The sequence below is a fragment of the Podarcis erhardii genome, assembly GCF_964252035.2.
Source record: "Podarcis erhardii genome assembly, chromosome: 7".
Classification (NCBI taxonomy): Eukaryota; Metazoa; Chordata; class Lepidosauria; order Squamata; family Lacertidae; genus Podarcis; species Podarcis erhardii.
In genome coordinates, this window is record NC_138511.1 from 9,589,967 (window position 1) to 9,609,706 (window position 19,740).

Consider the following 19,740-nt stretch of genomic DNA (forward strand, 5'->3'; position numbering starts at 1 on the left):
GGTGCGCATGCAAAAAAGCTCCAGTTGTGACATGTGAAAGGGTCACACCTGTTGGCCTGGCTAATTTTGTCTCTGGCCCCCACCCACCACTGGCACGCGGCCCCAGGAAGATTTCCTCCCCAAGAATTGCAACCCTCAGATTGATAAAAAGTTTCCCCACCCAGGTGATCCATTACAGCATTTGAAGATGAGCTCCACCTCCGGGCAGTGAAAGGAATGAGGCACCGCGGCGCACTTCCGTATTGTCCACTCATCTCTAATGCAGTCAGGATCTGATCACGGAAACTGCTTAGGCGATGTGGGCTGCTTGGTGCATTGATGTTTCTTGTGCATTTTCAAAGGCTTTGCAGTCTTTGTCCTTACGACACTCCCAGGGAGTGAAGCCACTGTGATTCCTGTAATAATAATTATACTTTTATTAGTCATACCCCGCCCATCTGACTGTTATGCCCCAGCCACTCTGGGCTGCTTCCAGCATATACAAAAACATAATTAAACATTAAAAAGCTTCCCTGTACAGGGCTGCCTTCAGATGTATTCCCAAGGTTGTATAGTTACTTATCTCCTTGACATTTGATGGGAGGGCATTAAGGGTATCATTAAGGTAAGGCATTTTGGCTGAGAATAGTAAGAGTGGCCCATGCCAGAGGCGAATTTAGGGGAGTGCAAATGGTTTGCCGGCACTAGGCACCCAGCTGAGAGGACACCACCAGGGGCACTGCAACAATAACAAACAATGGAAGGTGAGAGGCGTGTGTGTGTGATGTCACACAGGGTGCCACTGAAATTTGAAAGTCCACCACAGCCCATGCTCACAGAATGAGTCAGTGGCAAAAGTGGGCCTTGAACCCTAAAACCTTCTTAGCCTTACTGCATGATGCTCCACCCTACAGAGCATTCTGGCTCTCACTCTTCCTCGCTAAGTTCTCGAGGTCTTCTGCTGTTAGCCGCCCTGACTCCCTGGCCTTTTCCCTGGCAGGTCCCGAATGCGCCGTGAGATGCTGGTGGAAGGAGCGCAGGAAGACACAGACCCGGAGCAGAGCACGACGCCAGCCAGGAACTCCCTCAAGGACCCTCCGCCCCAGAGCCCTGACTCCGAAGACGAGGACAGGAAGCCCACCTTCAGAGACGCTGAGTGCCAAGGGGAAAGCGAGTCCCTGGTCCAGATCAAGGAGGAGCAGGTGGAGGACTGTGCAAACCACAGGGACTCCTGCAGCCTGCATGGGGAGATGGAGCCTCATTCTAGGTCCAGCCTCAAAGAAGAGCCAGTGGAGGCAGCATATACAGGGAGCCCAAACGAGGCTCACAATGTGACATGGGGCAGCGCCCCACATAACAAAACACACGTCCCCGGGGCTCCCGATTACCCCTCTTTGCATAACCCCCTGGAGTCAGACAGCAGCGAGAGGCCTCACCCGGACCCCATTAGCTTTAAATCAGCTTCTGAGTCCTCCCGGTGCAGCTTGGAGGTCTCTCTGAACTCCCCATCTGCAGCCTCCTCGCCAGGCCTAATGGTGTCCGTCTCTCCCGTCCCGTCCTCGTCTGCCCCCATCTCCCCGTTGCCACTGAGCGCCGTGACTGCCAAAGCGCCGAGTTCAAGTCCCGCCACGGATACGGGCTCGACGCCCCCGAATGCCAAACTGAACACAAACATCCAGCGGCGGCACGAGAAAATGGCCAACCTCAACAGCATCATCCACCGGCTGGAGAGAGCAGCCAACCGAGATGAAACCCTGGAGTGGGAATTTTGAGGAGGCTGAGTCAAAAAGAAATAAACTACCCGTATTTTGTTGTCCAGGTTTTAGATGCTGTTGAACAAGCTGGTGAAGCAGGGAGTGGTAGCGGAGTGTGTACAGAAATAGATCTATCTAGCTATATATATAATATACATATATCTATTTTATTAATTTCCTTGACTACTAAGGAAGAGAGATAAACCAGCTCCATTTTGTTGAACAAGAGTGGTTAAACAGCTACGCTGTAGCTCCTTTTCTTAGCTCCTGACGGGAAGATAAAATTGACCTTGTTTGTTTTAAATGTGAAAACGAAAAAAAACAAACAAAAACCCACTTGGGAACACTTTTAGAAGAAAAAAACATATTAAAATAATATTTATAGACCTCTTTTAGATATTTTAATAAAAGGAAACTTTGGAATTTATTAACAGCTCAAGCTGCTTTGATATTAAAAGATAGCTATAAACTGTATCAGTTGTGTCATTAAATGTCCACTGAAAAGTCTTGTAGTTTGCCACTGGATGAGATTAAAAATAATTTAAAAATTTAAAGATATAACCCAGACTCATTGATCAAAGCCATCAAGAAGCACTATGAGACTGACCAAAATTTTGCTAAACTTGATCACCGAGGGGGGGGAGTGGGCGCATTTTCCTCCCCCCGCCTGTCTGTAAGACACAGCGTTCGTGCGACATTTTCCAGGGACTTGTCTTATAGTCCACGAAGACTCTAAATTTGGAATCCACGATGCCATCCTGAGTCTGTTACTTAGTTCTGGTGGTATGTTTTGGAACCTGTTCGGTTGTTTTCCTTTTTTCTTTCTTTCTTTCTTTTTTTGTAACATGGGGGCGGGAAGTGTTGCGTGCCGTTGTATATGTTGTAGAGATATGTTTGCAATAGCCTTCCTGACATGGTTTGAGAACTGACTCCTTAGTCGGGATGCTTTCCTCTAGCAAGTGACCGGCCAGAAACCAAAACCAAGGAACACGGCCAGAAACGTCATTAACGAAGCAGCAGCAGGAAGCAAACAAACAAACAAACAAACAAACAAACAGCAGCCATGCTCTTCCTCCTGCCCGCTATTTTAGAAAGTAGCATCTTTTGTTTCAGAAAGGTGTGTTTGGCAGCTTGAAAAATATTGTGGTGCGTTTGGTTTTTGGCAAGGACAGACTTCAATAACCGGGACACCCCATACAAAGGTTTACATTTTTGGGGTGTGGGAAAATCATTGCCTTTTTGCTTAGCTCAGTGTTTCGTTTCTGGAAGGGAGCAACCAGCTGAGTTTCTTGCCTATGGAAATATAGAGGAAATGTTGGTTCATGCTCAGTTTGTTTTCCACCCCACCCCACCCCCAATTGTCAACCCAGTCATGAGTTCCCCATGTGCCCTTATTCATTCCAAGGGAGACCGTACTGCAGGCTTAGAGTAGGTCTGGGGCACATCAAAGGACTTTTAGGCTTGTGCCCAGGACTCTTGTGTTTTTAACAGACCCCACTGGAATCCCAATCAAGTCAAGAATCTCCTGTCAGATGTGGGATTCAGCTTCCTAAAATGGAACACTTCCATTTTCATTTATTTATTTTTTTAAGTTTCTGGTCCTCATTGCTGTGAAGAGAAGCTTGAAAGTGTATTGGCAGTGCGTACTGAAAACGCAGAAGCTGGAGTAGATTATATGTGTGCTAAGGACAACTTCCAGTGTGTTAAGAAGATGGCGCTTTGGACCCTGACCTCGTTTCCCACAGCTGACATCCTCCATCACCAACCACAACAGTTCTCCATCTTTCCTTCTTCCTAGTTTGCCTGCACTTACCAAGAAAACGCCCTTTGAAAGCTTTATGCAAATTTGCACAAACTTATTTTGCATACTAATTCCATAGCGCATAATATGCTTGTATGATGTATGGCATTATTCATTAGAGGGGGTGGGATGTATTATGCAAAGTAAGTTTCTGCAAATGTGCATGTTTTTAGTCTGACCATCAAATTCATTTTTCTTTGGTGCAGAATTGGCAGGGAAGCAGGGGTGGCCCCGGCCTCCCAGAACCACAAGACGCACCTAGTTTTTGGAGGAGGAAAACAAGAAAAAAAATATTCTGAATATCAGAAGCCAGAACAGCAAGAGGGATCGCTGCGCAGTGAAAGCAGCAATCCCTCTTGCTGTTCTGGCTTCTGGGATAGCTGCGCAGCCTGCATTCGCTCCATAAGACGCACACACATTTCCCCTTACTTTTTAGGAGGGAAAAAATGAGTCTTATAGAGCAAAAAATACGGTAGCTTTCATTGATGCTAGATCTGGCATAGAACTCGTGCTAAGAGAAGTAGGAAGGGTCATAGCTCAGCTAGGAGTGTGCATGCATTGCACGCAGAAGTTTTTGGGTTCAATCCCTGGCATGCTCAGGTAGGGCTGGGAGTGCCCCCACCCTCAGATCCTGGAGACTCACTGCCACTTAGTGTAGAAAGTTGTGTGGACCAAGGGTCTCACTCTGTATAATGCAGCTTCCTAGGTGGAATCTGGCCAGGGAGCGCTTAGAGGAGAATCACTGACCAATTGTCCCCCCTATGTGTCTAGGTGGGACACTTGGTCAGTGAGTATATCTATATCTCCCCAGAAGTGGGCAACTTTTCCTCCCCCCAAACAAAAACCCAGTCAAATGAGGACTTAAGGATGCACAGTCTATCCTAAATTGATCATGGAAAGGTGCATCAACTGGAATAGAAAAAGAGAAAGCTTAAGTAAGTTAGCCTTAGTATTTGAGAAGAGGTCAGGCTTTAGGGACGCGGGTGCCGCTGTGGGTTAAACCACAGAGCCTAGGACTTGTCGATCAGAAGGTCGGTGGTTCGAATCCCTGCGACGGGGTGAGCTCCCGTTGCTCAGTCCCTGCTCCTGCCAACCTAGTAGTTCAAAAGCACGTCAAAGTGCAAGTAGATAAATAGGTACCGCTCCAGCGGGAAGGTAAAACGGCATTTCCGTGCGCTGCTCTGGTTCGCCAGAAGTGGCTGAGTCCTGCTGGCCACATGACCCGGAAGCTGTATGCCGGCTCCCTCAGCCAATAAAGCGAGATGAGCGTCTCAACCCCAGAGTCGGTCACGACTGGACCTAATGGTCAGGGGTCCCTTTACCTTTACAGACTTTACACCTCTGGGTGAGACATTTAGGGTAGACTGTGCTGCTTCTGACAGGTGTTCGAAAACACACACAAAAACTATTGGAGATGTAGGGCGAGAGCTATCCAAAATAGGGGCGGTTGCATCTGTTGGCTGCATCTGTTGCTTTCAGGAGAGCCTGGTCAGCTGTTCCGTGGCCACCTCCTCCAAGGGCAGGTTTTGCTGCTTCAACTCTGCATCAGCAGTAACAGAATGATCCAAACAGATGATGCAAGAAGGCTGCAGAATCACCTGGTGAAGGCTGGCTGGGAGGCAGACTAAGCAGGCCTACTCACCCTTCCTTTCATGTGGCTACTTTGAGCTCATGCGATGTGAGAAGCTTTTCCTTCAACTATTTCCTGCTTTCATTAAATTATGTCTCAGGACACCTGCATGTCCCGTCCCCCCCAAGCAAGAGTCAACCTCTCAAAAACAGCTCACAGTAATAATCAAGCAGCAGCTAAAACGTTTTTATGGCTGGCGGCAAAGGAGAACATTTAAAAAAGCCAACTAGAACCACAACACAGGGCTCCCCACCCCACCCTGAGAGCTCTGCAAAGGAGCCACCATGACCTCTGGTGGCACCAGGGCAGGGTTTTGAGTCAATCTGTCAAGGCCCCATTTAGTAGAGTGAATAGGAAGGCACCCAAAAGTGGCTGGGTCGGCGTTCCCACATTTTGAAGTGGGGGTGGAGGAATTGATTGACTGCAAGACCATTAAGTCCAAAATTCTTGAAATAACCTAGCTGCACAACTGCCAATGACCCAACCTTAAAACCTGCGTAGGTTTGTGCAGAACGAGGTGAGTCTTTGAGCTTCCCTGATCCCACGCCATGTAGGGTTTTGAAGGCTACTCAAATGATGCTCAGAACCGGACCAGGAGAGAGTACAGCTGTTCAGAATGACTACCTTAACAAGTTTGGATTTGAGAGCTGCTTTCTTCCCACCCTGCCTCGTTCTCAATTAACACTGGTTAATCCAGTTATTCATTCCTTAACTTGGGCTTGAAACGCTTTTGAAACAACGAGCTGCTTTTGAAAATGAAGCCATGAGTAGCCTGCTGCAAAGGCTATGCATTGAGTAGGGGGTGTGCCCCCCACCCCCTCTGTTTTCATCAGAATGGAAGGCATTTTTATGTACAGTGGTACCTCTGGTTACGTACTTAATTCATTCCAGAGGTCCGTTCTTAACCTGAAACAGTTCTTAACCTGAAGCACCACTTTAGCTAATGGGGCCTCCTGCTGCCACTGCGCTGCCGCCGCACGATTTCTGTTCTCATCCTGAAGCAAAGTTCTTAACCCGAGGTACTATTTCTGGGTTAGCGGAGTCTGTAACCTGAAGCGTATGTAACCCGAAGTACCACTGTATTGGCAGTTCACAGCTTCCCTTGATCTGGCCTTCTGACAGGCCTTGAAAATGGCCCCCATGCAGGAACCATTTGAGCAAACGCAATTTTCATGTACCGTTAACTTTTCTAACCGTTTGCACGTCAGCAGGAAACAGAAAGTGGAGTTGGATCCATTGACTTCTCCCCCCTGGCTTTAGTGGAACAGGATTTTTGAACTAAGCACTTAAGAGAGAGTCTTTCAAACCCGGAGAGAAATCCTGTTGCACTGAAAGCTGGCGGGCTGCGTCAGGTCACGTTTTCTTAGCTTCATGTACTGTACTTTAAAAAGTTTCTACAAGATTGATTGAACTTTGTTAAACATTTTAAAGAAAGAAAAAAAAAGGACCACAAGTTCTGTAAAAGAGCCACTAAAAATAATAATAACAATGAAATTGTATAACATCTTGGCTTGGCGTCTCAGTTTATTGTGTTGATCTCCTTTTTTCGTCCACTGCTGCCCTGCTAGATTAATGAAGTCTGTGCCCTGTGCCTTCGTGCACTAGGTGATGGGAAGAAAGACCAAAGGAACTCAAGCAAGAGTAATTCTATGATGTCTATATCCTGCCTTTCCTCCACGGGCAGCAAAGATGGTCTTGATTTGCAGGTGGTACCCAAGCTTCTCTACTGCTCACAGCAAGCTCTGACAACAGCTTTCTGTTGTGGAAGTAGACTGACAATTCAGCAAAACACATGGAGAAATAGGTCAGTGCGGCCCAACTGCTTGGTCTGTCTCTGTTGCTCAATCACTGTTTTCCTCGTTGCTGCCTTCCACTGAGAGCTGCCCCACCTTCTGCTGAATTGGGTCACCATCAACAAATACAACTGAGCCTGGAGGAGGTGTGGTGCAGCAAGATTGAAACTCGTTGTGCCTCCTCGCCAGCTCACCCAGCCTCTCGCCTTGTTTTGATTTGCTCTGGGAACTCGGAAGCAATTTCTGACCGGCTGCAAAATGTTTACACTTGTGGTTTTTATCTGGAACGGAAAAGGGTTTCGAGCAAAGCACACAGGCAGCTCGGGCGTGAATTGGACACCCTCAACTGTGCTTGGAGAGGCTCCTTGGGTTGTGGAAGAGGAAAACACAGGCTCAACACGTTGGGTTTTGCACCTCAATTATTCAGTGGAAATCTTTAATCCTGTTTCTTAATCAGAAATATGATACAACACTGGGTGCTTGCCATGACAGCCCCAAAGCACACATATCACCTGTGAAAATGAGGTGCCAAATTACAGCTCTAGAGCAGTGTTTCCCAACCTTGTGTCTCCAGCTGTTTTTGAACTACAACTCCCATCATCCCTGACTAGCAAGACCAGTGGCAAGGGATGATGGGAATTGTAGTCCAAAAACAGCTGGAGGCACAAGGTTGGGAAACACTGCTCTAGGGGAGTGCAGAGGGTTCTTCTGGGTAGCATCCATCTTTCTGAGGCAGCCATTCACAAACAGTACCAAATTTAAACAGGTTTTGTAGGAGAAACAAGAGACGTTGATGAACAATCTCAAATTCAGTTCACATCTTTGAATCCGCTTGTTTTTAAGGGCTCACAAAAGTTCAGCAACATTTTAGTGCACATTTCTCCCAGAATACATATTTTTCATGTGATATTCCCTAATGCACATTTTTGTATGTCGCTTTTATCAATGTATGCATTTTCTTTGGCACACTTTTCCCTTAAGTTATTTTTGTACATATATTTTGGTTGGAGAACTGCACCCCCAAATTAAGAAATGCACCATTTCCCCCCCCCCCAAAAAAGCAAAAAAAATAGCTGCACTTTGTGTCCCAGGTGGTTGCAGGAAGCATGAATTAGCTAGGTCTGCATTAAAATGCAAACCAAACCTAATTTCTCTTCCATCCCCAACACTTATCCAAAGATTCCTCAAGGCCCTAGTTGAGGGAACAGAAAGCCACGGCAGCGAAATCAAGTTCCAAACTGGTTTTCCCTTGTTGTGCAAATTCTCACTGCATGACTTGTCAGGGAATGTGACTGGCACAACTGCCAGGCAGCTCAAGGGGACTTGACGGAAATGAATTGTCACATCCAACCTGCAACAAGCACACTGTTTGGACACGGCAATGAATTTGGAATCACTGAAAGCAAGACGGCAAGATCTAGCGAGGAAGGTTGTGCCCACGGGAGAATGCTCAAGCATAAATGATCGCAAAGGGGGGGGGGCACAGAAGACTTAACCTTTTGCCATAGTGCCAGCCTTTGCAAACATGGCACCCTCAGATGTTTTGGACTAAAGTCCCCAGCCAGGATGCTGTTGTAGCCCAAAAGATCTGGAGGGTACCAAGTTGGTGAAAGCTGGCACAATGCACTAATTGCTTCCTACTGACTCTTGTGGCTGGCAATAGGTAAAGGTAAAGGGACCCTTGACCATTAGGTCCAGGCATGACCGACTCTGGGGTCATCTTGCTTTATTGGCCGAAGGAGCCGGCGTACAGCTTCCGGGTCATGTGGCCAGCATGACTAAGCTGCTTCTGGCGAACCAGAGCAGCGCATGGAAACGCCGTTTACCTTCCCGCCAGAGTGGTACCTATTTATCTACTTGCACTTTGACGTGCTTTCGAACTGCTAGGTTGGCAGGAGCAGGGACCAAGCAACGGGAGCTCACTCCGTTGTGGGGATTCGAACCACCGACCTTCTGATCAGCAAGTCCTAGGCCCACAGCGCCACCCGCGTCCCTCTTGGCTGTTGATACGCATTCTCCTCTTTCAGTGGCAAAAATATGCCCTCTGTCCTTAAAGAGCTGCCTGCACTTTCGACACAAGGCATCTCCAAACCTGCCTCCAAGCACCGGGCACCCAGCGTCCCACAGCTGCAAGCCAGTAGTTGTGAGCAAGCTGGGTTGTTGCAAGGAAGCCTGTCCTTGTCTCCCCTTTTCCTTTTGAGAAGAAACCCCGCCCAAGACCTTAGCTGTGGAGCTTTTCAGAAACCCACCGGCAGGTTCAATCCCTAAGCACAGGTAGGTCTGCAAACAGACCCCTGCTTGAAACCCCCAGAGCGCAGCTGCTAGTCCGTGCAGGTAATGCTGAACTAGACGTGATCAGTATTAGCTCGTAAGCTGCATCCTATTTTCGTTTGCCTAAATGCATTTTTTTGGACAGTACCAACCAGAAATGCAGAGGACGCCTCCTTCCCCTATCCCATAATGCAAGATCGGAGGCGGACAAAGGGATGCACATATTCTGTTCTATTTTTACAGTCTGTGGTAGCTGAGTTCATCAGAAGGAAGCAGGAACAGAGAAGTGATAGATTATATATACCCACGGGAACACATAAACAAAGCTGGTTTCACAGGAACCCCACTTCACACAAACCTAACTCGAGGAACAGCTGCAGAAGAAAAGCCCAGACTGGGAAAATAGCTCAGGAGGTGTCGTACGACGCCTCCTCTTTTTGGCTGAAGTTCGAAAATGACTGCCTGAAAGAAATGGCATTTCTTTCCTCTTCCAATCACTTTTACCAATGCAATTTCCCACGCCGCATTGCGCTGCCATTTGTAAACGTGAAAAGCAGGGACGTGATCTCTGGAGAAGGTCCAAGGTTCAGTCTGTAGCATTTCCTGATAAGGCCCAGGGAGCCTGAAATACTTGATAGCCACTCCAGCTTGGACAACATGGAACGAGATGAACCAGTGATGTGGTTTGGAGCAAGACAGCTTCCTATGCTCCTATTTCACTCAGCTCCTTATCAACAGCCATGAGGCCTAGGAACTTACTTCATTTTGAGGAGAAGAGCTGTAGTCCAGTGGCAGAGCTAGACAGGTCCCTGGTTCAACCCCCAATATCTCCAGGTAAGGCTGGGAATGTCCTTTGTCTGAAACCCTGATACTCTAACCACTATGCTATGCTGCCTCTCCCTCTCTAGCAATGAAGAGTAAAGGAGAAATGAACATACACAAAGCTGTCCCTCTTGTTTCCTCATCACGAGAGCCAGCTGAGCATCCCCTGTGCACACACACAAAACATGTACATTTTGGGGCAACTCAACTCCTTTTCTGTAAAATGAGATCGCAAAGATTCCCTCTCAGCGTTGTCATGATGGCTCTAGTTCAAGAAAGATTCTTTGCCCTTCAAACGGGCTTTATAAAATGGTAAATGGGGTGGTGGTCAAGGCAGAGGAAATATTTTACAAAAGAAAGGGGAAACTTCATAAGTTAACAGAAGCAGTGCAGACAGCAGGTTGGAGCCAACAAAGGTTGCATCCATCCACACTGCTGTTCATTCAATTTCCACGACATTTCCTTAACTGCTGGGTTCTGCATTACATTTGAGCTTTCACTCAATGTAAAAGCTACTTCCGGAATCATAGCATAATATGGAACAAATATAGCACACATTTCCATGTTACCTGCAGAAGGATTTTTTCCTGCAAGCAAATGAATTTTTCTGTATCACAGATAGCAGAGAGATGAGCGCTAAACTGCATCCATATTCCACTATATTTCAGAAGTGCCTTTTATGTCATGCAAAAGCTGGAATATGATACAGAAATTAACAGTAATGGAAATATTAGGAAAATTGGAACTAACTGCTGGGTGAATGCAGCCTAAGTGCTACTCAGAGTAGACCCCTTGAAATTAATGGCCCCAAGTTAAGTCGTGTCCATCCATTCCAAAATGTCTCCCCTGAGCAGGACTAGCAATGGATGCAGCCCAGTATTTTTCTATGGCAGGACACAGACTTTTTTCTTCCGCAAATAAGCACAGCCTGCTCCTTGCATATTCCAGCCGTGTCTAAATCATTAACCATGCATCTTGGGTTTCGATTGTCAGAGCACCAGGAAAAAAAATTGACAGCTGCCCTTTATTTCAGACTCTTAGTGGACATTCCCCCAAGGTCATATTTGGGAGGGGGGGGAGGTTGAGTATTAAACCCATTTACAATTGTAGTGTAACCGTAGTCTTAACCCCACCTAAACCAGTGCCATTCAAAGGTGAAACTGAGTTAAGAGGAGCATGCAGAGTGAAGGGTCCCCAAAGGCCTCTCTCACACCTGTATGCTCAGGTGCCTCTACTTTAACCAACGACAAACCAGGAACCCCCAACACCTGACAGTGCTTGATGCAAGATGGAAGAATCCCAGGAGGCAGCAAGTAAAAAAATGGCGACCTTTTCCAAACAAAGCCCCGCCATGATGTCAGAACCGGGATGGTCCGTGTAGATGTCTGCCTTCCCTTTGGTGGAGAGCTGGCCCAAACCATCTGATCCCACGGCTTAACCTGGTCAGAATGCTCTCCCACCGCCCCAAACTGTGCCCAACCCAGTGTTTGGTAACAGCAGACATCCGTCTCTACGGCAGAAGCCCCTGCCAGGAAGGAGAGGAGGACCACGGTAAGAAATGTCAACACTTCTGACAGTGGTTCGAGTCTGGCCTGGGTGGTGGTGACAGCCAGTATTAAAGTGAGATCCCTTTTCATCATTAACAAGCTGAGGCTTTCTAGGTGCAAAAGGGTGGCAAGTCTTTTCCAGGAACTGCACGGAGAGGGGGAACAGGAGCGGAAAAGCAACGGGCCCAGGTTTTAAAGGCAATGGGAAGATTTGAGCTGGCGCAACGGCAGGCAGAGAGCAGAGTTTCCAGGAGCGGAGTGTTATCTGCAGCAGCCAAGGTCTCCATTTTTTGGCCTCTCCCAAGGTGCCTCCGCTGCCAAGGAGCCCCTCACAGCCCTCCATCCTTTTGTCCCTCCAGCCATGCCCTTCTCAGCTCCATGACTTCCCTTCCGTACGAGTCATGGAGTCTGGAAAAGCAGCTTGGGCTGCCAGGGCCCTCTGAACTACAGGAATTGCCCGAGAGAGCCCTCCTTCGAGGAGGCAGCGGTGGGGGCTTCAGACCCCCATCAAAGCTGTCCTCCCCACAGGTCCTGGAGCTCCAGGAGTTGGCTTGGGGGTACCCCGTCGGCAGGCTGGTTGGGCCTTCGGAGTTGTACCAGAGGGCGCAGCCATTTTCTTTCACCGGAATGCAAATCGGGACGGACGGCTTCTCCGGGAGCAAGTCCTGTGAATTCAGCGCCATTTTGTTCTTCCGGTAAAGCGGCGCCCTCCGCTGGACCCGGTGGCAGCCAGATGAGGCCTTCTGCATTTCCTCCAGCTGTTTCTCCAGCTCCCTCACCAGCAGTCGCAGGTAGCCAAAGCTGGCACGAGAGAGGGCCTTGACCCAGCTCTCCATGGCGGCCTGGCTCTCCGCCGCCAGGACATAGGTGCGGGACTTGGCGCAGTCGAAGCGGATGGCGAAGGCAAACTCTTCCGTGGACTCGCACAGCTCCACGGTGCAGCCCTCCAGGATGACGACCCCCACCGGCTCCCGGCTCTCCCGGTCCTCAAAGTAGAAGAGCATGTTTCCCCTCAGCACAAACCAGCGGCGGTGGTAGGCCGTGTTCCTCTCGCCCTTCTTGTAGAGGAAGCCGGTGTTGTCCGCCGGGGCGTCGCAGGTGGCGTAGAAGGCCAAGCTCCGCTCGTTCAGCTTCATGTTCGCTCGGGCCTGGAAACGAGGAGGGAAAGAAGAGGGAAAGAAAAGCTGAGGCTCCCCAAGGCCATAACCAACCCCTGGCAGGAAACCAGGAGATCTATCAGGCCTGGAACCCAGGAGATGTCGGCTATTTTGAGCCCTCTTCTGGAAGAACAAAATGGCCGCAGCCTCCGCCCCATGTAGCTGAAGAGATTCAGGAGAGGCAAGAGGAAGGACTTTTTCACACAGCGCTTAGTTGGAACTATGAAATTTTGCTCCCACAGTATATAGCAATGGTCACGACTGGGGTGGCTTTGAAAGGCGTGCTGGCAAATTCGTGGAACTTTTTTTTTCTATTTTATTTTTTACCAACCACCAAAACACAAACAGTGAAACCCCCCAGGTGTCGTGATATATTGGGTATACAATATTCAATAATATACATATTCAATAATATTCAATAACATATTCAGTTTAACCATATGTACACTTCTATATACCTTAACACTCCTCCTTCCACAAGGTTTATTTAACTTTTAAGATTTTAATTGCCCCAAATTGTTCAAACCTACTCAAATAATTCAGTATCTTCTCAAAACAATCCTCCTCTTTACTTAACACTACTGGTTGTAATGACTATGCGCTATTCCAGCACTGGGGAACTAACTGCGAGCATCACAAGTCGGGAGAAGGCTATTGATCTCGGGTCCTCGCTTGCGGGATTCCTACTGGGGCACCCAGTTGCCCACTGTGGGAACAGGATGCTGGGCTAGTTAGGTCTCCTTTGGCCTGATCCAGACACTGGGCTCTTCTGGTGTTCATTCATCCCCTCCAACACTTCTGCCCTGCCGGTGCCCAAATTTCAGGTTGAATCTCACAATCGTTGTCCCCCAGCTCAGCTTCCCCGCCAGGATTCTTCCTAAACGATTTATCGCCAAATAAGGTAATAACCTCTGGAGTTAAGGTGAGCACACAAGTTGAAAGGAAATCAGTATGTCAGGCCATCCTCACATCTCAACTTACTGCCAAGAGTTGCAGCTGGTCGTTTAGCTGGCTTTCCTAACCCTGGGCTGCTCACACAGCTGAGGTCTAAGGTCTTGCAGGGGAGCTTTGCAAGGGATTAGACTGAGTTATCTCACTGCTCACGTGTAGCAGAGTTTCTTAATTGCAAGAATTTATTATTGTTTTTAATTTTATGTTCAGTTTTCAAACGTTCGCAGTTTTCAAAAGTTCACCTTACAATCACATACTTCAAATACAAATACATATTAGACTCCCCCCGCCCCTTTGTGGTTTCTTGTCCTATTTAAATTTTTAACACTGCATTTTCCACTTTACTCCATTTTTATCCTGCAATTTACCTTGAAAATAATTTTAACTGCTTAAGTTAACCCTACTAATGCACTTACTTGCATACCATAATTTTTCAGATATTCAACAAAAGTTCCCCACTCTTTAATTATTATTTTCCCCCTCTTGGCTTCTTATTACACCTGTTCTTAATTGCAAGATATTAGCTCCTTTGTCAGCAACTTAAACAGGTAAAAGGTAAAGGGACCCCTAACCATTAGGTCCAGTCACAGATGACTCTGGGGTTGCGGCGCTCATCTTCCTTTATTGGCCGAGGGAGCCGGCATACAGCTTCCGGGTCATGTGGCCAGCAGGACTAAGCCACTTCTGGTGAACCAGAGCAGCGCATGGAAATGCCATTTACCTTCCTGCCAGAGCGGTACCTATTTATCTACTTGCACTTTGACGTGCTTTCGAACTGCTAGGTGGGCAGGAGCAGGGACCGAGCAACGGGAGCTCACCCCGTCGCGGGGATTCGAACCACCGACCTTCTGATCAGCAAGCCCTAGGCTCAGTGGTTTAACCCACAGCGCCACCCGTGTCCCTAAGTTAAACAGGAGATGCATAAATTAAATCTTTTTTTAAATAATGGAGCAGAACAACTTTTTAATTTGGTGCTCACACACACAAATCCTGGCAGTGAACAGCAACTTAAATGTGTTTGCTTTCAGATCACATTAGCTGAAAAAATGCAGGTGAAGATTTTGAGGTTAGGTGTGTAGAACAGTGATGAGCACTTTCCCTGCAGCACCCAGCCCCTCACAAGGCCAGGGTGTGACGCCTCCAAAATCTGCACGCTTTCTCTAAACAAGCACCAGCATCTCCACATTGTCTGCTGGGCAATTGTGCATATGGCAACTTGGTGACCCGGGGAGGAGGGGGGGGAATGTGGATGTGACTGGCAGCTGTTTCCAGGATCGTAAAAACAAACAAGAAGGAAGCTCTTCAATGCCAATTCACTTCCTCTATTCTAATCTTAGCAGTTTTTGCTAACACATTTTTAAAAAAAAACAGAAGGAAAGAAAGAAGGAGGAAAAGGTTTTGACTACTGAGAAAGTTGCTAATCGGGTCAAACAACTCATCCTGCCCTCCTGGTGCTGAGTAACTCTCCTGAGAGGATGTGCTCCCTTCCAGCCATCTCCTTCCCCATCTTGCCACTGCATCTTCTGAGGTCATTTGCTTTTAAGGAGGAGTTGGGAGGGTTCCAATGTTATCTGCCGCTTGGACTACTGCAATGCGCTCTACGTGGGGCTACCTTTGAAGGTGACCCGGAAACTGCAATTAATCCAGAATGCGGCAGCTAGACTGGTGACTGGGAGTGACCACCGGGACCACATAACACCAGTCCTGAGAGATCTGCATTGGCTCCCAGTACGTTTCCGAGCACAATTCAAAGTGTTGGTGCTGACTTTTAAAGCCCTAAACGGCCTCGGTCCAGTATACCTGAAGGAGTGTCTCCACCCCCATCATTCTGCCCGGACGCTGAGATCCAGCGCCGAGGGCCTTCTGGCGGTTCCCTCACCGCCAGTTACAGGGAACCAGACAGAGGGCCTTCTCGGTAGTGGCGCCCACCCTGTGGAACACCCTCCCTTCAAATGTGAAGGAAATAAGCAGCTATCTTCTCTTTAAAAGACATCTGAAGGCAGCCAGGTTTTGGGAAGTTTTTAATATTTAATGCTGTATTGTTTTTAACACTCGATTGGAAGCCACCCAGAGTGGCTGGGGAAACTCTGCCAGGTGGGCGGAGTATAAATAATAAATAAATTATTATTAGTAGTAGTAGTAGTGATGTATGGAAGTGAGAGCTGGACCATAAAGAAGGCTGATCGCCAAAGAATTGATGCATGAAAGAAGTGTGCATGCACATGAAAGCTCATACCTAGAACTAACTTAGTTGGTCTTTAAGGTGCTACTGGAAGGAATTTTTTGTTTTGACTATGGCAGACCAACACGGCTACCTATCTGTAACTAGTCCCTACCAAGTTCAACAGGGCCTACTCCCAAGAAAGTGCAATTGCAGTTTTATTGATTCCTATGGTAATATTAGCCAACTGAATTATGACATCATTAAGAAGCTATTTTATCAATTTATCCCTTTTATAAAAGTATATACACCCTCCCCCACCGTCGTAAGATATTGACTCGATTCCTCCCTTTTCTTCTTTCTCCCATAGTTAAGTCCATCTCCTTCCATAGTCACTACCTTTGACAGAAAAAAGAATTGCTGATTTACCTGGGGCAGATGTTATTTTAGATGTAAAAAGAAGGTATTTACTTATTTTATCCAAGTACTTAACAAAAGCCCCAGGTAATAACATTCCCTCTTTGTAAGAGAAAGTCCCGTTGAACTGAGAGGGGTTTACTTACATGTAAATATCTGTCATCAAGGCTGGGAAGCTGCAAAATGGGAAAGAACTTCTTTGAAACGGGGGGAGGGGGGGAATCTGGATTTTCTTGCTGGTCACAGGCGCCTCACTTTAAACTTGGCTCTGAGAAGGCAATAAGAGAAAATTTCAGTTTTCACAATGGAAAGGCAATGTTTCATCTCCATCCAGACAACCCAGGATGTAAAAGCACCAGGCATGAGGATATGCAGTCATCGGTGTGTCAAATGGTTAAGCAATGGGCACCAGGCATGAATCCATCGCCAAAGCTGTGCATATTTGGGTATGTCTACCAAACGTTAAGCAATCTTAGGACAGCGGTTGTCTTTCTTAGGAGGAATCACCTTGGAAGAGATATCTGTCTCCGACTTGCACACCAGATTCCAGAGTCCCAGATTCAACTCCCAATGGCATCTCCTGGTAAGATATCCTGCCCACCAGTGTGGACTACTCTGAACTATATGGATTAACAATCTGAGTCTTCCAAAGGCAACTTCCTGTGTACCGTATTTTTCGCTCTATAAGACGCACCAGACCACAAGACGCACCTAGTTTTTGGAGGAGGAAAACAAGAAAAGAAATATTCTGAATCTCAGAAGCCAGAACAGCAAGAGGGATCGCTGCGCAGTGAAAGCAGCAATCCCTCTTGCTGTTCCGGCTTCTGGGATAGCTGCGCAGCCTTCATTCGCTCCATAAGACGCAGACACATTTCCCCTTACTTTTTAGGAGGGAAAAAGTGAGTCTTATAGAGCAAAAAATACGGTACTTGCTGGGCTGCATGATGGTGTCTGTCACACAGCAGCAGCAGACCCAACTTCAGGAGAGGAATCTTCTCCCACTGTGGAAGGGAAGTCCTCTTATCTAAGATGGCACTGGTGGTCCTTTGAGAAGAGGCATTCTCTCTTTTAAAAAAATTAAAATTCCATAATAAATTTATTATGAGAAGAGGCACTCTCACCCAGGAAGAAAGAGGTCCCTCAAGATGCCACCTGCTGCAACGGTTGCCCTGCCCCATCATCTCACCCCTTCAACACTGTCATTTTACTCACATGCAAACTTAGTTTTCCATCTGTGAAAACTTGTGCAATTAATCAGCTTAGTTTTCTTTTCACCAGGTGACCCTCCTAATTAACCTTTCCCCGCATGGGTACTTAATATGGACTTGTTACTCCTTAGCACCCCTTAACCAACCCACCCCCCCGTTGTACTCGCAGGTGAGACCAAAATCTCTCCATGCAGAGATGAAGCTAAACTGTCAAGTACCACCAGGATCCGACCGCCTAACCCCGTGACCTCCAAGCTAGCCTGCTGGTCTCCCCAGCAGTGTTGAAGCGAGACCCAGTTGCCAGTCCAGTTAGGACTGGGAGACTCCCGTCCTTTGAGAACGCAAGGAAAAGCCCTGCATGAATCAGGCCCATAGCCTATCAAGTCTAGCATCTCAAAGCCACCAACCAGGTGCCTGTGGGAAGCCAGCGAGCTGAATCCAAGCACAACTCTCCCCTCCTGTGGTTTCCAGCCACTGACATTCAGAATCATTTCTCCCTCGGACCACAGAGCCAGATTGCCCTCTTGTCCACGAATTTTTCCTCCAAATACATTTCCTCTGCTCTCTGACCTCTATTTCTGGAATGATAATATTCCATGATCACCTTCTTTCCTTTGAGGTTGGTGGTTAAGACTCCTGCGCCACACTGGCCTGATCTGTGTATCTACTAAAAATGTACAAACATTATATATTAATATCAACACTAATAATAATAATAATAGGGACGCGGGTGGCGCTGTGGGTTAAACCACAGAGCCTAGGACTTGCCGATCAGAAGGTCGGCGGTTCGAATCCCCGCGACGGGGTGAGCTCCCGTTGCTCGGTCTCTGCTCCTGCCAACCTGGCAGTTCAAAAGCACATCAAAGTGCAAGTAGATAAATAGGTACCGCTCCGGCGGGAAGGTAAACAGCGTTTCCGTGTGCTGCTCTGGTCCGCCAGAAGCGGCTTAGTCATGCTGGCCACATGACCCAGAAGCTGTCTGCGGACAAACGCCGGCTCCCTCGGCCAATAAAGCGAGATGAGCGCTGCAACCCCAGAATTGGCCACGACTGGACCTAATGGCCAGGGGTCCCTTTACCCTTTACCTAATAATAATAATACAGTGATACCTCGGGTTAAGTACTTAATTCGTTCTGGAGGTCCGTACTTAACCTGAATCTGTTCTTAACCTGAAGCACCACTTTAGCTAATGGGGCCTCCTGCTACTGCTGTGCCGCCAGATCCCAATTTCTGTTCTTATACTGAAGCAAAGTTCTTAACCTGAAGCACTATTTCTGGGTTAGCGGAGTCTGTAACCTGAAACGTATGTAACCTGAAGCGTATGTAACCCGAGGTACCACTGTAATAATAATAATAATAATAATAATACTTCTATTGTCCACCCTTCACCCTAAAGCCACAGGGCCGGCTGCAGCTCTAAATCACAGTATTCAAAACAGCTTCAAACAGCTGGCAATCGCATATACGTGTAACACGCCAGGCACCCAGACCCTCCCCATGCCCACGTGCCCCCTTCCCCTCTCCAGGGGGCGTGTCGCGGGAGGGAAGGGGAGCCAAGGGGACCCCCCCGCGCCCCCGTCGCGAAGCTTGGCCCCCGCACCTCGCTCGCCCTCCCGGGGAGGCGGAGAAGGAGCGGCGCGCGTCCCTTGGCCATGTGCAGAGCGCGCGCCCCGGTGGCTTCTCGCCGGGCCCCTCTCCTTGCCGGGCGCAGGCTCTCCGCTCGCCAGCCGGGCAGCTCCTTTTGTCCGGCGGGGCTGGGCGCTGCGCGCCTGCGGCTCCGCCTCCGCCTCCGCCTTCTCCGGGCTGGCAAAGAGCCTCGCCGCCGCCGCCGCTGCCGCGCTCCGGCCGCCCCTCGCCTTCCGCTTGCCGCCGGGGGCGCTTGGGCAGCTGCGCTCAGCATTGGGGAGGGGCGCGCAGTGGAGGTGGCGGGTGGGGGGCGCCGCTTGCTGCTCTCTCTCTTTCAAATGCCATGCCTATGTTTTAGATCACGGGTAGGCAAAAGAAGGCCCGGGGGCCGGATCTGGCCCGTGGACGGTCCGGGAATTAACCTTGTTTTTACATGAGTAGAATGTGTCCTTTTATTTCAAATGCACCTCTGGGTTATTTGTGGGGCCTGCCTGGTGTTTTTACATGAGTAGAATGTGTGCTTTTATTGAAAATGCATCTCTGGGTTATTTGTGGGGCATAAGAATTCATTCATTCCCCCCCCCCCCGAAAAATATAGTCCAGCCCCCCACAAGGTCTGAGGG

General features: G+C 48.3%; 2 protein-coding genes and 3 long non-coding RNA genes across 5 annotated transcripts in view; 3 read left to right on the top strand and 2 right to left on the bottom strand.

The window, feature by feature from the left end:
• CUX2 (cut like homeobox 2) overlaps nt 1-1,798 on the top strand; it is a 264,515-nt gene extending 262,717 nt beyond the window's left edge. The window contains exon 22 of the mRNA XM_081868590.1: nt 980-1,798. Within this exon, the coding sequence (XP_081724716.1) occupies nt 980-1,751 (772 nt within the window). The 3' untranslated portion in view covers nt 1,752-1,798. The remainder of the gene's footprint in view (nt 1-979) is intronic.
• LOC309345521 overlaps nt 1-19,740 on the bottom strand; it is a 330,624-nt gene that overhangs the window by 274,114 nt on the left and 36,770 nt on the right. The window contains exon 2 of the long non-coding RNA XR_014158283.1: nt 16,991-18,546. This is a non-coding gene — a long non-coding RNA (uncharacterized lncRNA). The remainder of the gene's footprint in view (nt 1-16,990; nt 18,547-19,740) is intronic.
• LOC309345506 lies at nt 4,136-8,001 on the top strand. Its single transcript, XR_014158268.1, has 2 exons — nt 4,136-7,482; nt 7,627-8,001. It is a non-coding gene; the product is annotated as an uncharacterized lncRNA (long non-coding RNA).
• LOC309345515 lies at nt 8,974-10,398 on the top strand. Its single transcript, XR_014158277.1, has 2 exons — nt 8,974-9,137; nt 9,248-10,398. It is a non-coding gene; the product is annotated as an uncharacterized lncRNA (long non-coding RNA).
• PHETA1 (PH domain containing endocytic trafficking adaptor 1) lies at nt 11,056-19,238 on the bottom strand. The gene is made up of 3 exons (XM_081868542.1): nt 19,092-19,238; nt 16,430-16,551; nt 11,056-12,745 (listed from the first exon to the last, which is right to left on the bottom strand). Exon 3 carries the CDS (start codon nt 12,731-12,733, stop codon nt 11,927-11,929), a length of 807 nt encoding a protein of 268 aa, XP_081724668.1. The 5' UTR covers nt 12,734-12,745; nt 16,430-16,551; nt 19,092-19,238; the 3' UTR covers nt 11,056-11,926.